The sequence below is a fragment of the Rousettus aegyptiacus genome, unplaced genomic scaffold (genome assembly GCF_014176215.1).
Source record: "Rousettus aegyptiacus isolate mRouAeg1 unplaced genomic scaffold, mRouAeg1.p scaffold_m13_p_8, whole genome shotgun sequence".
Lineage (NCBI taxonomy): Eukaryota > Metazoa > Chordata > Mammalia > Chiroptera > Pteropodidae > Rousettus > Rousettus aegyptiacus.
Window position 1 is genome coordinate 63,626,192 of NW_023416311.1, and position 16,699 is coordinate 63,642,890.

Genomic DNA, 16,699 nt, shown 5'->3' on the forward strand with positions numbered 1-16,699 from the left:
AAATCAATTCCTCCAGTCTTCTTAAGCACATAATACCTGGAACACATTTTTTGCCCCCAAAGCATTTTGCTATGTGTATTTTGTAAGCAGTAGGTTCTGAAGATTCTGCACATTTGGAAAAATACTCTATAGGAGTTTAAAAGATTATTTTGAAAGTGATGCATCTAGAGATAGTAATACCAGAGATATTGAGGAAAGTTGGAATAGAGAGAGAAGATGGCTGTGAGAAACTTTTGGAGGTAGAATTAATAGAATTTGGTGCTTGATTGAATATGGGCATTAAATTAGGAGTTCAGATGAGCTTAAGACTCCTAGTTTAAAAAAATGTGCAGATGGCTATTGAGAGGTTTAAAGAATCATTCAATTTGGGATACATAGAGTTTAATGTGCCTATGAACTTCAACAACTGTATACATAACCATCACACAAAAGAAAGAGATATGGAAGTTATCATAATGCAGGAAGTGGTTAAGGCCATGATTTTGAAGGAATCAAATAAAGATGGAGAGTAGAACAAAGAGATGACTAAGAATAGAGGCATTAACAACATCTTGAGAAATCAAATTTCTTCCTGCTTTAGTGCTCAGCTGATTTTTCATTAGACTATAAGAACCACTGAGAATAGGGACTTGGCCTGTCTTGTTTATAACAATATCCCCAATATCTAGCGTAGTGCCTAGCACATGGTAAGTACTCAATATATATTACTGAATGAATAGTGAGTTCAATCTGGCTAATGGGAAAGGGTGATCTGATTTAGGAAACGGAGTTATTCAGAGATCAATTCACTCCAAAGATTTTCCCACAAGGATCTCTTTGGGGGCTCCCCACTGTTTGAAGTTGCTTTTCAAGGCTGTCTCTTGCTGGGAAGTTACAATGTATCTTTTCTGCATCTACTTCTTAGTTTTAAATTTGTCTTAATTCTTACATTTCAAACTTTGTTTGAGGTCTATCTTTTAAGAAATGATCATTTTTAATCATGCTGTTTTATTTTCTCTGCAGAGAAAGTGTTTCTCACCTGTAAAACCAGAGGCTCTGTCAAAGGTTGAAAAATAATCATCACCAACTGATAGAACACATGTTCATAAATATGGATAGATAACGTACTAAAAATCTAAGCAGTGATCTTCAAACGAGAGCCATTTACCCTGAGAATACCCACGGACTCTCCAAGAGGTATATGGACACACAAAGAGAAGCAACTTCCAGAACTTCAATTTTATCTGGCCTCTTTCCTAAAACTCATCTGTGTAAGAAGGTATCCATGGTGGAGGCTGTTGGTTCTACTTTTGCATCTTCTTTACATCAGTTTTACATCATACACTTTAGAATGCATAAGAATCATCTGGAGTACTTGTGAAAACCCAGGTTGCTCTCTCCAATCCCCAAATTTATAATTCAATAGGGTAGGTTCTGAGGATTTTCATTTCTCACAAATTCCTCAGTGATGGTAATGCTGTTATTTCAGGGAACAAACTTATAGGATCAAAGGCTTTAGACAATCGCTCTTTTCCTATTTTATAAAAAACAACCATCACATCAAACATACCTCTCATCCACCCTGAGTCTTACAATGCATTGCCATAGTATGTAAAAACTATGATTAAATAAAAGAATGAATCCAAATGAATGATTCTGATAACCCTGTACAAATCAAATCCTTTTTTAAGTCAGGTGTTTACAAGAAAAATTTAAGAAGAACTTCATAGATATGTCAGCTGAAAGGTAACTGAAAATAATTTTGAAAGATCACTGTGATTTTTGGCATATAATTCAGAGAGAGGTAAAAAAAAAAAAGAATAGCATTGCATAATAAAACTATCATGTCCATCTACTTATCTGTAAACAAGTTTAATCGTTGTTTAAATCTATAAAAACAAAATTGAAATAGAATTGATGCTATGCCATAACATATTCTAGCTTAAAGTAATATTTACTCATAGAAAAGTGCATTGGGAAAAACAGTCGTAGTCATTTTAGATATATTTTTAATAAAATTTTATAATTTGTATAATTATTTTAAAAATTTTATGAGTATAATACTGTTTTTGTCAATTGTATATCAGTAAAATAATAACTCGATCCAGGAGAAGATTTTTAACTTTTATATCTTTATGTGCATAAGAAAATTAATGTTCAAATTGTAATACAGATGTTGATATATATATGAACTGAAGTAAAAAAGGTAAATCTAAAAATAAAATATTTGGCTGTTAAAAGAGCATTTTTCTTCAAATATTTTTTAAATGGATGATAGTAGACATCAAGTCACTGTGGTATTTAGATTCTACTAAACTTAATTAAAAGAGTGATGTTACATGTTTATTTTAAAATGATGATATTTAAAATTTGGCAAAATAACAGCCTTTATAATGGATTAACTTTATAATGAATTTTTTTGTTGTTGTTGACAATTTAAAAACTAAAAGGTACATAGTTAATTTTTTTGTTGTTTTTAGAGTAAACACTATCAAAAATCATTTAAAACTTCCTGCCTTAAGGCAGCAAACTTTTAATCTTCAGCAGAGGTCATTCATTCAATGAACTCAGATGGAACTCTGAATACAATTTCAATTAAAACTCAGGCTTTGTTTCTTCTGTAAACATCTCAACAAAAATGATTTTTGTTCTTATTCGGCATTTGCTCTTTCTTGCCTAGCTGGGATCTAAACATACAGAAGTGAGTAATAATGGGAAAAGATTATACAATCTAGAATGACTCATTCAAAGAATGAGTTTTATAAACTTTCTTTTTCGACTTGTTTTAGAAAATAACCATTGGGTGAATTCTGGTTCGTTTAGCAAATGGGAATTGCAGCACAAGAAAAAGAGGATGCATGAATATTGGCACCAAAATATCACCAAGGGCCTTTTTCTTCAAAAATTATTTCAGTGCATTTGTAATATTAGGAATTACAAAGAGACACATTTAAAAATGTGGAAGTCATCACTGAGTCCTTAGCCATGTGATAATATCTTTTGCCTTTATCTAAAATACATTTTCTCTTGTGGATTCTTTTCTTGGTAGGCATCATTCATGCACAGGTTATACACAAAATCAACTCTGAAAATTTATGCAACCTATTACCTTTTTCCTGTCTATTTCCAAACTCTATAACTTTATTCTACATGATATATGACTTTTAGGCAATTAGCTCAAGGCTAATCCAGTTCCTATTTCCTGTATCATATACAATCTCTTTTACCTCTTTTCCATTTCAGCTACCCTAGAAGACCACTTCTTTTTAAATAGTCCCTTATGGTAAGGGCATATTATTCCCCTGATATGTAACTAACCTTTAGAGATGAATAGAAAACCACTTCTGGTTGACTTGAGTAATGAAACTCTCCTTAAGCTTCTCATGCTGACCTAGTATTCTGGGTAATGGAACATCCGACAGTCTCTAATATTTGCACCTGGAGCAATAGAAATTTGCCTGATGGATTTATAAATATCTAAAGGGAATCTATGCGTGAGCAATGCAGATTTTTACATACTTTCTTGGATAATTTTTGTTTAAAGTTCTGTATAAAATATGACAGATTACACATTAAAAGGACAAGCTCAGCAAAGAAAAGAGTTTCTTCTTTTCTGCATCTATTCATGTCCAACTTCTCATATATTTCTGACATTCCAAGAAAGAAATCTGAAAATAATTTTTAACTCACCTTTGTACTTTATGATATTTTCTATACAGCTGCAGAACACATAAGGGATTTATTTGTTCTTCCAAATTATCAATAAAAATATTGAATAGAGTGGGCTGTAAAATAAATCCCATAGATAAGCAGAGACCTGTCTAGCTCATTCACTACTGAATCTCCGGGGTCTAGTACAATGCCTGACACACAGTAAGTACTTAATAAATAGTGAATAAATAAAAAATGAAGAAATGGATGGATATCTGGATAGATAGGAACTTGATGTTCCTGACATCTTCTGATTATTACTTAGATATGATCTTCTAGCCAGTAAATTAACTTTCTAAATGTATAACAGTTAGGAACATACTATTTTATATTTTTCTTGAGAATATCATGCAGGCTCTAGAGATGATCTGCATGCACTATAAACTACTTACATAACTTTGAACAAATGACTTTAGTTTTCTACATTTGATCATCAAACAGAGAGTAACAGTACCACTCTCACAGGCTTATTGGGAGATAATGCACATAAAACATTTGGCCTGGTTCATAGGAAACATTCAGTAAATCCGAGCTATCACTTTTTCCTATTGCATGTTTCTTTCATATTTAAGATTAATGCATAAGTATGTATATGTAAACATTTTTAGAATTAATATCTCAATTTTTGCAGGTACACATATAATCACCTCTCTGCTAGCCATGAAATTATTTCAGCCAGGCCAGCCGCTTGTACTCAGTAATGGAACTGGAATGTAAAAATGTTGGTGCACATTAGGATTTACAGTTATAAATAACCAGACCAGTCACAGTATAGTAAAAGAAGGACTTTAGGTTTCTTTGGTGAAAACAAAAGCAGGTATAAAAAGTTACAAAGATTTTAGATTTTCAGTCACAAAAAACCCCCCCACAATCATTCACATTTTACACTATACATGTTATAATATAAATACAGGAACGTATCATGTGCATAGGAATGAAAGAGGAAAATTTTAAACCTAATAGGTTGACACAATGCTGTTCTGTGCTCTAGAACACCCAAGGTGGATTACAGCTAATGCAGCAACCAAGGGAACTTGCTTAAAGACACTGTGAATGATTGTAGCTCCTGTCGGTCCTTCTAAGCTAAAGGGTTTTATGAAAAAGAATTAGTGTGGAATTGTTCTTTTGCTATTTGCATTTTATTTGTTATCTACTCTTCTAAGGTCATTGTAACTAAAATTAGAGAAAGATTCCTAAATGCCTTCTTTCCGTTACAGGTTTTTTTAAAACATTAAATTAAGTGGATAATAATCCAAAGTCATTGTCGGCAGTCACTTATTCAAATAAAGGGAAGAAAACAAATGGGAAGAGATAGGAAGACATTTCAAGACATACACTCGAGTAACCTAACAGGCAGAAATGCCTACATTATTTCTATATATATATGCTCCTTGCTTAGAATGGGCAGACACCATCTACTGAAAGCTATACATTTCACCACTCTTTTCATAATAAACACTGATGCAGTCTATCCATCACATTATTTAATCAGGGACAAAGTATCTAGATTATATGGTTCCAAACTGTGTGAGGGAAGCATAAAGGCTAACACTGAAAAAATAACTAGCATACTATGTCAATTTTCAGGTTTGGGGGAAAATAACATCCAATAAATTAAATCAGTATGGCTTACTTCATTTATTTATGTATGCTTCACAGCTGCAGCATTCATACATGAACATTCAAAACTTTATAAAAGATTAAAATGGTTATATATACAAAATTTCTTTCTTTGAATGTATGTTGTTGTTTTAACAATCCCCCACCCTCCAGAGCCCTAGGTCTCTATCCATTTGAAATGTGTTGATCTGAAACCTTACAAGTTAGTGTTATGAAAGCCATTAAAAAGTAGACCTGGTTGAGTTAATAATTAGCACTTTGACCCCTAAAAATGCTCTTGGTCATAGAAAAGTCCTCCATTCAGGCCTTTCTTGTAAGTGAAGAAAAAGGAATGCAGCAAAGAAGAGTTCCACATTGCAGTCCTGAGGTCCATCAGGATCCCATTAGCCAGGTTTCAGCATCACATGGCAGAAACTGCACCCACACTGAGACAGTGCAGTGTGACCTACAAGACTTTGTGTTTGCTAATTGTCCAGGAAAAGCTGTCTTCGGTCTTGCTGACAGTCAAAGGGCAAGTAAAACCATTTCCAGCCTAAACAAACTACCAAAAGCAGCGGAACCAATGATTAAAGACCTCTAAGGCTCCATAATCATCATTAAATATGCCCGAACTCAGTGTGACTTTTTATTTTATATACAGGATTAAAATCAACATTAAATCATCTTATTTACATTGCCATTGGTGCTGAAATTGAGCTTTTTAAATAGTACAGTAGGCTGGTATACATTATAAAATGGTTTGCACTGAAGGCAAATAGAAAACTAAAAAAATCAAATAGGCTGAAAATGGTTACTCTCTGCCCTCATTTTCTTTCATTTTGTTTGCTTTCTTTTTGAATACCGACGCTTTCATTTAAAATGTTTAGGGAGCACAGCAACCCGAAATGACTGGATGGTGGTCCAAAAATCCAGACCAACTGATAATACTTCTCGAGGTGATAGGAAAGGCACAGGAAGTTAGGACTTTGGCTGAAATGATGAAAACACATGTTCGCCATTTTAGGGTTCAGCGCCTCGATTCCTGCCACCTCCGGCTCCAACGGTGATCATGTTTTGATGTATTTATTGAATTGTCCTTTGATGATGAGGAATTTTTAAAGTATTTCTTAGAATAAGTCCTTTGGTATGCAGATGCTACATGGAAGGAAAGAAAGAAAGAAAGAAAACACAACAATATTACTTGCTCCATACCCTAAACTACCAATACCGCAGCCATAAATGAGGACGTCTAGTGGTTGTTATAGCACGGTTGTCCATTCTTTCTAAAGTACCACTTACGGTTCATGCAGGTAATTTTAGGCATAGCCCATCTTCCATTTCCTAGGCAACGAATAGTTGGAAGGTGGCGTTGAATGAAACCATCTTTGCAGTGATATCTAATCAGGGAGTTGATTTCATAACGAGGTTTCATCTTTCCAAAGGTCTTGGCATTTTCTACAACAGGGGGCTGGCCGCAAGCAACTAAAGAAAAGTAAATTAGGTTATTTCCAAATAATCTAAATATTTCTATTAGTATGTGTCCCTTTTTTTCTCTTTCCCTCTTTATGTACCCAATCAAGCACCGTCATCAAAGGCAATCAGAATTAACAAATTAAAATTTTGAAGGATAAAAAAAACAACTAAATATTGAGGCTCTGGGCCTAGTTTGAATCTCAGATTATGTGATTTTAAATTATGTATTATTAAAGAACCATAGGGCTAAATGGTCACTTTTCTTAAAAAATTCCAAATTTAAAAGCACCTGTCTCACATGGCCTGGTGGTATTGTCTTCAACACCATCCAAAGTTTTATTTACTCTCATTCACTTGGAACAATAATGAATAAACTAATAAATAAACAATAACAATTGACTATTATTATCACCCCCTTGAAAAAACTTAAAATCTATAATAATATCATAGTTTCAAAATATGGACAAAATCTAAGTATCAGTGAAATATCTCCAGATCCTTTTAAGTTTATTTACTCTTTCTGTCTTCTGTATGGAGACAGGAGGAAAGTCACGACATAGTAATCTTCTTGAGTTTCCCTCCATCTCCATACAGATTCAACTGATTTTGAACTTACAGCTTTATTCATCATTGGTGTACTCGTTTTAAGTGATATGCTTTAAAGTTTAACTTTTATTAAGTGACTATGTTTTGCTATATATCGCATATAAAAATTTAATTTAACTTAAATATAATTTCCCTAAATGGCATTTCCTATCCAATTCCTAAGAATTATGACATCACGAGGCCCATAACAAGAACATGCTATATTCTCTTATGTAATAATGCTATTCTTCAATGGGAGGATAATTAGAAACCTTGGTACCAAGTTGTTTGAATGTCAACATCCTAATGTTAAAAGTTCACAGTTAAAAAATTTATTTATATCCTCAGAAGGCTGTTTGCAACTATGTTCTTTTGCAATGATAAATTTGGGTTTAACTTAAATATTTAATTCCTCTAATTTACTTCTGCTTCACTAAACAGTTTGGAACATATTGACCCATAACAAAGTTTTCTTTAATGAAACACAATCCAATATTTCTTCATTCATGTTAGAAATTGTTAGTCAGATAGATATAACCTAAAATAAATTATAAAGTCATACTATCTATAACTAAAAAATTAGAAATATTTGCACATATGACCCTTTGATCTTCACAAATTCCTATAAGCAGATATTTCTATAATTATTTGTCATTTTCAGTTAATAAACTACACTACGTATGTGGTTCAATGATAACCCCGATCTCAATACCTGTAGTTGTAATATGGAAAGCCTACACCATTGTTTAGATACTAGCAAGTATCTAGATAGAATAAGAAGGTTAAAAATTATCAACTAGATAATTCATTATACTTAATTCTGTGTTATATTGACAAATTAGAAGTTATCTTTATAATTCTAAGGAAAGAAATGTCAGATTTCTTCTAAATCTGTTTATATGTGAAGACATCATAAAGCTAAAATATTGTCAAGGACAGGCAAATATCAGAAGTAGAGCCACACATATATGCTTGATATTTGACAGAGTGACATGGTAGAGCAGTGAGGAAAAGTAGCTTTTTCACTTGGACAATTGGGTATTTTATATGGAAAAAAAGTTACTTAGTTCCCTACCTCAGAGAAAGTATGGCGAATCAATTTCTAGATGGTTTAAATGTATAAATATGAAAGATAAAACTATAAACACTAAGAACTAATGACATAGACTATCTTTATAATTTTAGGGTGGGTAAGGATTTCTTGAGATATAAAATTGTTAAAATCGTAAAGGAAAATGCAACAAAATAAAGAATTCCATTCATCAAAAAATGCTATAGTGTAAGAGTAAAGACATGCTACAAACTAGAAGAAGATATTTGCAAAATATATAACTGTCAAGAGATTAGTAACTAGAATATAAAAATAACTCCTACAAATCAATATCTAAATGAGAAGCAACCAATTTTTTTAAATAAGCAAAAACATGAACAAAAACTTTGCAAAAGAAAAGCCATGAATGACCAATAAGTATATGAACAGATATCATGGAAAAAGTATCCAAAAAGATGCAAGTTAAATCACAAGAGATAACATTTTATACCCACCAGATTGGCAAAAATGTCAAAGTCCGAACTTATCAAATGTTGGCGAAGATGTGGAATAACAGGACATCTCACATATTGCTGGTGGGAGTGCAAATTGGTACAACCACTTTGGAAAATAATTTGGCATTTTCTAGTAAATCTGATGGTACATATATTCTATGACTCAGCACTTCACTCCTGGAAAAATACCCTATGGAAACTCACGAATGTCTACCAGGAACAAGTTTAAGAATATTCAAAGAAACATTGTTTATAATAGTAAAAACACAACATAACCCAAATGTCCACTGATAGGAGAATTGATAAATAAAATGTTATATAATCATACAATGAAATACTACATAGCAGCAAAAATTAAGAAATAGCTACATGCATCAACATGGATAAATATCACAAACATTATGCTGAACAAAAGAAGCAAGACACAAAACACAGTATGATTCCATTTACATAAAGATCAAAATTATGTAAAACTAAACAATTTGTTATATATAGATATAAGCATATGTGATCATAATAAAGAGAAAAGTAAGAAATGAAGTCATTATCTATGGCTGAAATTGGAAAGTAAATGAATGGAATTGGAAGGAATCTGCAGGGTGCTCCAAAGAAGTGTGGATAGCATGCATTGAGGTGTCCCTTTAAATGTGTATATATATATATGTATATGTATATATATATATATACACACACACAAATACACACACACACATATATATATCTTTATCTTTTGTATATATTATAATCCTTCTCTACAAGTAGTTAATTAAAAATAGAACTAGTAAGTCTGTATGTTTAAAGACGTCTAAACTATCTAAAAGGAGAAATGAATATCTTTCATAAAAGTCTATAGACTTTTATAAAATTCATAAAATTCCCCAAAATACTGATTAACAAAGATTCAAATATATGTAAATAAAAATCAGACAGTAAGGAGATAAAGCACAAGGATCATTTTATTTTGTTTCGTTTTTCCTCCTTTAATGAATTAGAGCCAATATTTTATTAATCTCTTTCTCCACTGCAAAATGTAAACTATGATGATGGTTTATGAATTCTTTTTAGCTATAAGGGCAGTGGTTCTTAACCTGGGGTTAGTTTTCCTCCTCTCCTTCCCATCCCAGGGACAGTTGGCAATGTCTAGAGACATTTTTAGTTGTCACAAAGCAAAGGGAGGGGGTAATGTGGAATGGAGGAGAATGCTACTGGCCTTCAGTGCATAGAGGGCAGAGATGATTCTTAATATTCTGCACTGTTCAGGACAGCCCCCCACAACTAAGAATTATCTGGCCCAAAATGTCAATAGTGCTGGTGTTGAAAAACCCTGCTACGGGGAAAAAATAAAAGGAAATAGAAGAATGTTTGGATCATAAAATGAAATGCATGTCTCTAAGAACAATTTGGAGATCTGAAAAAGCAAACATGACATTTGGATAAAGACAAACAGTTCATTAAAGATTTCTTACATTAGAAATGGGGAAAACAGACACCTGATTTGCTATTTTCACAAGTCTCGTTGCAGAAGTGCTGAAGTAATGTGCATAGTCAGGAGGAAGGCTGCTCATATAGAAAGGATATTCAGAATAAATTCTAATTTAGATAAGAGAATAGCAAAGTAGTCACAAATAATGGTTGAGTTTCATCTGAGCTTTGTGTATGTTGGTGTTCTCTTTATTCTAATAGCATTTCTCATTATTGGTGTTTGAGTCATTCCTAAAATATTTACAGGTTTTGTATATGTAGTTTTGTTATTTTTATATTCAAAGACAAATCAAATGGATTTTATAGCTTGCATTTGTACTTTATACTCTTACTCGAGATAGGTAAAAGCCTACGCTTAGAGACTAAATATTCATATTCAACACTATTATCAATTGCAAACAGGTTAAAAATATTTATAGATTTCTATTGGGTTAAGGAAGATATCTGTACAGTATGCCTTAGAAATTCAAACACACTGGTCAATGATAAACATAACACACTTTTAAAAAATCATCTTTTGTAATGTGTTCTTTTTAACATCAATTAAGCAATTCTCCTCATTATGGAACTTACATTATAAATGTTTTTATTTGGTCCTGCCGTGAATGCATTCAACTAGATGTAGGGGTGGCTTTTTTGTTCCATGGTTTATAAGCATACAATAAGCTTTTAAGGAAATGACTAAAAAACTCAACTGCCTACAGATACCAGGCAGTTAAAAACAGGGAAGGACTTCAACCAACAGCTTCCATGACCCCACAGAGGGAGGGCAGAGGTTTTCAATTCTGGTGCTTCACACCAGGGACAAATTTGAACATGGGTCAGATGGTACCAGGTGTTTTTTTTTTTTTTTTTAAGTAAAAATTCCAGAATATTTTATGATATATCTCAATTTTTAAATGTTGACAAGCAACTTTTTTTAATGCTTTTCTCAACAAAATAAACAGGTCTTTCAGCCCTTGGGCTGGCTGTTGTTTTTCTTAGAAACACTTGAAGATAGTTTTTCTACATAATGTTACATTTTATCTTAAGCATCTGAAATCTATGGTGAAAACGTTACTGAAAATCAACTTTTCAATTGTATTGTAAGAGTAAAATAGTCCAGAGCAACAAGAGATGATGTACAGGGCATATCCAGTTTGTACCTTAGAGAATGAAGCTCAATCTTCCTGAGTTCACTTGATAATGGACATACAAATTAAGTATACATTATTAATGGAGTAATTAATACCTGTTCCTTTCTTGCAAGTATAGGTGAGATGGTAATTGCAGGGGACATCATTCCACTGGCCATTCTCATGCCAAATGATTACAACACAATCTTCTCCAGCAGAAAAGAAGCTGTCTGGCTGGTTGGGCCTCCAGTTCTCATATTGCTATAAAAATGGAGGGAGAAGATAACTACTTAATGGTCAAAGAGCAGTATATCATAAAAGTGACAGCAACAGCACATCACAATCAAATTAAAATGGACTCAAAGTTTCTGTTGAACCAGGTAGCTGAAATGCTTGTAGTGCTAAAGAAAAAGATTTATACTCTGAGTGGATGATATATGTATCTAAAAATCTTTAACACATATGTATTTCTTCTTTGACAATGAGATATATATCTCAGGACTTTTATTCTAATTATTCTAAATTTCTAAATTATAATCAGCACTCAATTTAAGAAATCAATCATGTTATTATTAATTGTAACAGCATTAATGGAAATGAACAAGAAAAAAAAAATCCATAATCTCATCACTTTAGTCTATTATGTTTACCTCCAGCCCTTATGTGTACATATACATAGTTGTGATTATAATACAATAAAATTTGTGTTCTTTCTTTTCTATCTTTTCCACTATAAAGTACTTTTCTTTGTCTTATTTAATGTGATTATTTTTATCCAAATTCATTTGTTTAGTTAAAAAATTGAGAGAGTTGCTATATTTATTTTATGTGTTTACGTGCTATATCTTTCTGAGTTATTCTGTTTTAGATGTGATCTTATATGTACTATACAGTTTTGCTTTATGCTCTAATCTGGAAGTTATTTTCTCTTAATAGGAACATTATCACATTTATATATATTGATACAGAAGATAAGCTTTTAAAAAGGTATCTTACTATATATATTTGTGTATATTCAGATCATTGAAAAAAATTCTATTGATTTGACATTTTTCTACAGGTTACCTTTATATCCCTATGTTTAGATGGTATCTATTGGTTCTCCATTCTGAGCAATGATCTATAACTGGACATTTCCTTTGCCTTCTGTCACCATAATACATTCTATTTATTCAGCATCTACAATGAAAGAAGCTCTCTTCTAGGTACTTGTTATGTGTTGTCTCTTACAACAATCCAGCAAGACTGGAAGTAATTTCAACCTTAGAGATGTTAAGTTCCTTGGTTTATGTTCAATTTTTGTCATTTTAAAATGCTGCCTCCATAGCAACCAATAATTATATGAAAAACACAGCCCCATCTCTAAAAAATAATAAACATTGATGAGATGAAAATAATATTGGACTATAAATAAGAGTTCCCCACCCCACCCCTACACCCCCTAGTTTTGGATCTCCTAGCTAGAATGTGATATGGGACAAGTTTGTATGTTCAATGCCTTTCTGTCAATCTGAGTATCATTTTCCCACTATGCTTTGTCCGCTGTTATTCTCCATTACCTCTAACACTGATAAGACAATGGAAACAAATTTCCATCAGATAGCAGAAATATAGATTTGGATTTACATGGCAACGGTTAATTTGACTATCTTTTCCAGGCCTACACATATCTTAGTCTTTATTTGAATTAAATTTAAAATAAATCTGTGATTTGAAACAATGAGTGAAGAAATTTTTATTTGGGAAAGATAAAGTTAGAGAAGAAAGATCTAAGAATTAAGGCGATTGTTCTCAATTCATAGCATGCAAAAAAATGGTCCTACTGTTTATTCCCAGCAGCACCATAGCTATTTTTATGTCTTTTGAAAATGTCTAATAAACTTAATAAAGAACATCTGTAATTTTTTCTTTTTTAGAAAAAAAGTGGTTTTTAAAACTTTCAAATATGGTAAAAAACTAAATCTTTGATAAAATAATTTGTGAGAAAACTGAACTTTGAAAATCTTAGGATTAAGAGAACTTTTACTTTTTTTTCCAACCTCTTCTTAGCTTGGCTTTAAAGTTCTCCTACATCACGCCAAAATTATGATAGGAGACTAGAGATCTTTGTTTTGTAAAAAGAAAAAAAAAATGTTTTTGAAGAGTAATAAAATTTGTAAAGAACTAAGAAAAGCTTAATAAAGGTGTTCCCCACCTCCCATCCCAAAATACAGAATAAGGGTTACTTTTATTTCTTTAATTTCTCTGGTAAAAGAACAGATCCAAAAATGAGATAATTTATATCCAACTCTAGTAGTCTGAATCACACCACTGAGCTACCCCTCAGAGAGCCAAAGAAAGCTTAAAAGACAACTCACCCAAGCACTTTTTGGGGGTGCTCCTGCAACCAGGCACTGACCTTTGCTCTGAATTGGACTTCTAATTATTTTTCCTTTTTCCTTTTCTTTGCCTACTTCCCTTCCTATATTATCTCTCACTCTCCACCCATCAAGCCTTTTATCACCCTCTACTGTCCTTAAATAGATAATAGGCAAGGAAATGGAGAAACAAAGCAGAGAGACAAAAGTCAAATGCGGCCTGTTGTTCATGTATAGCTAAGACGTCTTTAACAGATGAATTAAAGTAAGATAAAAACAATAAACAAAAGAACAGAAATTTCTTAACACTAAGGAATTTAATATTTAATACCTTTTATGGTCACAGATTCCTGAGTTCCTCAAATATTTAATTTGGATTCCGGAGCTCAATACTTTCCAACTACTTTTTCACTAACCTCTTACAAGAAACCAGGAAATGTCCTCAAATGTGGAAAATTTCAAATATCCCAAGAGTATGTGCAAATTGTGCAATGTTCATCCAACCCCCACTACCCATCTTCCTTCCTCACTATATTTTTCTTCACAACGCCAATACCTTATCTGATTTACTTATTTTATTTTTTTCTCCATAGTAATATGTAAGCTCATTAAGGACAGGAATTTGGTTTCTTCTTGTTGTTGTTTAACACTGTATCCTCAGTGCTAGGAACCATGTTAGGCACTTACTGGTGTTGTTCAATAAATAATTTGATATTTAGAAATGTCGAACCACAAAGTATGTTGCATTCGTCCCTATTCATACCTATCCCTAATCGAAGATGTTGCTTGATGGTAGCAAATGACACAGCCAGTGGAAGTTAATAGCTTTTCTGGAAAACAGCTAGCAATACATATCAAGAGCCTCAAAAAGCTTCTATCCTTGGAACTCATAAGTCCACTTTTAAAATTCCATCCTAAAAAAATAATTCGAGATGTGAGCATGTTTTATGTAAAATACTATTTATGCTAGCAGTAAATAGGAAACAGTCTATAGAGTGAACATATACTCAATGAATTATGGTATAGCCAGACAAATGGAATATTGTATAGCCATTATATATCTTGTCTTTGAAGAATATGTAAGGGGATAGGAAATAGTAATAAAAAATACAATGATCCAAATTTTACCTATTCTCTCAGATACAGCTCTGTGTGTGTGTGTGTGTGTGTGTGTGTGTGTGTGTGTGTGTGTGTGTAAAAGACCAAAAGGAAATGTAGTAAAATGTTATAAAGTTTATGTCTGAGTTATATGAGACCAAAATGATATTTTATTCTATACATTCTCACATACTTTACAACTTTCCTAGAGTGAGCGTGAACTACTTTTCTAATCATTAAAAATGAACATTGTAAAAGGATCTATGCAGCTATCAGAAAGGACTTACAGATTTCTTAGCTAACCTTTTTTAATCTTACCTCGACAAATATCACTTCAAGGTACCAAAGTCACTTGATAGCCCTATCTTTTGCAGCTGACATTTCTTCTTGTTCTGAGCAATAACCATCACATTTTAACACCAAAATGAGATTCAGATTCCATGCCATCAAAGTGATTCTCAGAGCATAAGCTGCCCAGACTCAGACCTCTGGTAAAAGATTTAATTATTTTTGGTGGGAATTACATTTGGCTTGCAATGCTGATTTAAAACGTGTGTTCTCTGTTGTTGCTTGGCAGAGCTGTGGATTAATGATGCAGGACCAAATTTTAGGTCTGTGGTTTTACAAGAATGTCTGATACCCGCAGGCATGTCACACTATTACCTCATATCTGATAGCTCCATTGTGAAGATTTATTTTGGCTAGGATGCTTTGATTTTGCTCCATGTTATTGCCAAACTGAGTCAGTAAAGGAAACTCCAGTTTTCTGAACAACTTTCTTTGTTTCCTCATAAATTCTTTACAATCTTATTTAACATCACTTGCAGGAAGAAAGAGTATTTAAAAAAAAAATCTTTGACTTTAGTTTTAACTAAAGTTAAATGTGAAGAAGCAATCTCTCTTCAGGAAACCAAGTCTGAGTTATGAGAACGTAATAGAGCCTCTTTCATATAGACTAGACACTGTTTCATAGACACAGAAATACAGATTCTTGAAATGGGCAGAGAACACTTCCCTACTGCCATCTGAAGTTTTTTCCTCCTCATTTGAGATTATAAGCAAACATCCTGAGTGATCTAGCCTGGATCAATGCTCCTCTAGGGCTGGATGGGCGAACTAAGAATTATTACAAAAAGCCAGCATGACTTGGGGAGAATTCATTTTAACACAGTTGACCAAAATAAATGCCGATGAGTTTCTACATGTTTGTCTATGTCTCAGAGACTCATGCTCCCCATCCCAAACCCTGAACTCTTATTGCCTCCTCCAGAGACCAGAATTAGATCAATATTACATCTGAAAAGAGACTTAAATCACTTTTCATCTTTGTTTTCTTCTGATGGCAGAGAAAATTGACATAAAACGCAAAAAAGTTGATGTAGAGTAAAGCTAGCTCAGATGTAACACTTCCTATGTTCTATAACAAACTTGCATTGTATTAAGAGGTAATTATTTTATACCTGTTATGAAACAGGTTAATGCTTAATATTATGATAAAGTTACTTTGTTTTTAGAGTTCCAATTAAATGACTACCCCTTCGTATCTGAAAAAAAAAAGTGCTAAAAAAGGCAACCATTTTAATTAAATTGGATTTAGTAACTTTTCAGTTATCGTTTTCCCATTCTTCCCCATCCCCTCTACCCCTTCCCCACAATTGGATTCAAGCAAGTCAGCTGCCAAAAGCATAAAACGATTTAAAAAACTCTGGCCAAAATCCAGCAGCTAAGTACAGTTCTCTTGCATGAAAATTGTCT

General features: G+C 32.7%; 1 protein-coding gene across 4 annotated transcripts in view; it reads right to left on the minus strand.

Annotated features, from left to right (window-relative positions):
* Window positions 1-4,460: 4,460 nt before the first annotated feature.
* VCAN (versican) overlaps window positions 4,461-16,699 on the minus strand; it is a 103,679-nt gene continuing 91,440 nt past the window's right edge. For all 4 annotated transcript variants that reach the window (XM_016123176.2, XM_036225502.1, XM_036225503.1 and 1 more), the window contains 3 exons: window positions 11,606-11,750; window positions 6,589-6,771; window positions 4,461-6,444 (listed from right to left, as the gene is read on the minus strand). In XM_016123176.2, the coding sequence (XP_015978662.2) occupies window positions 6,317-6,444; window positions 6,589-6,771; window positions 11,606-11,750 (456 nt within the window). In that variant the 3' untranslated portion in view covers window positions 4,461-6,316. The remainder of the gene's footprint in view (window positions 6,445-6,588; window positions 6,772-11,605; window positions 11,751-16,699) is intronic.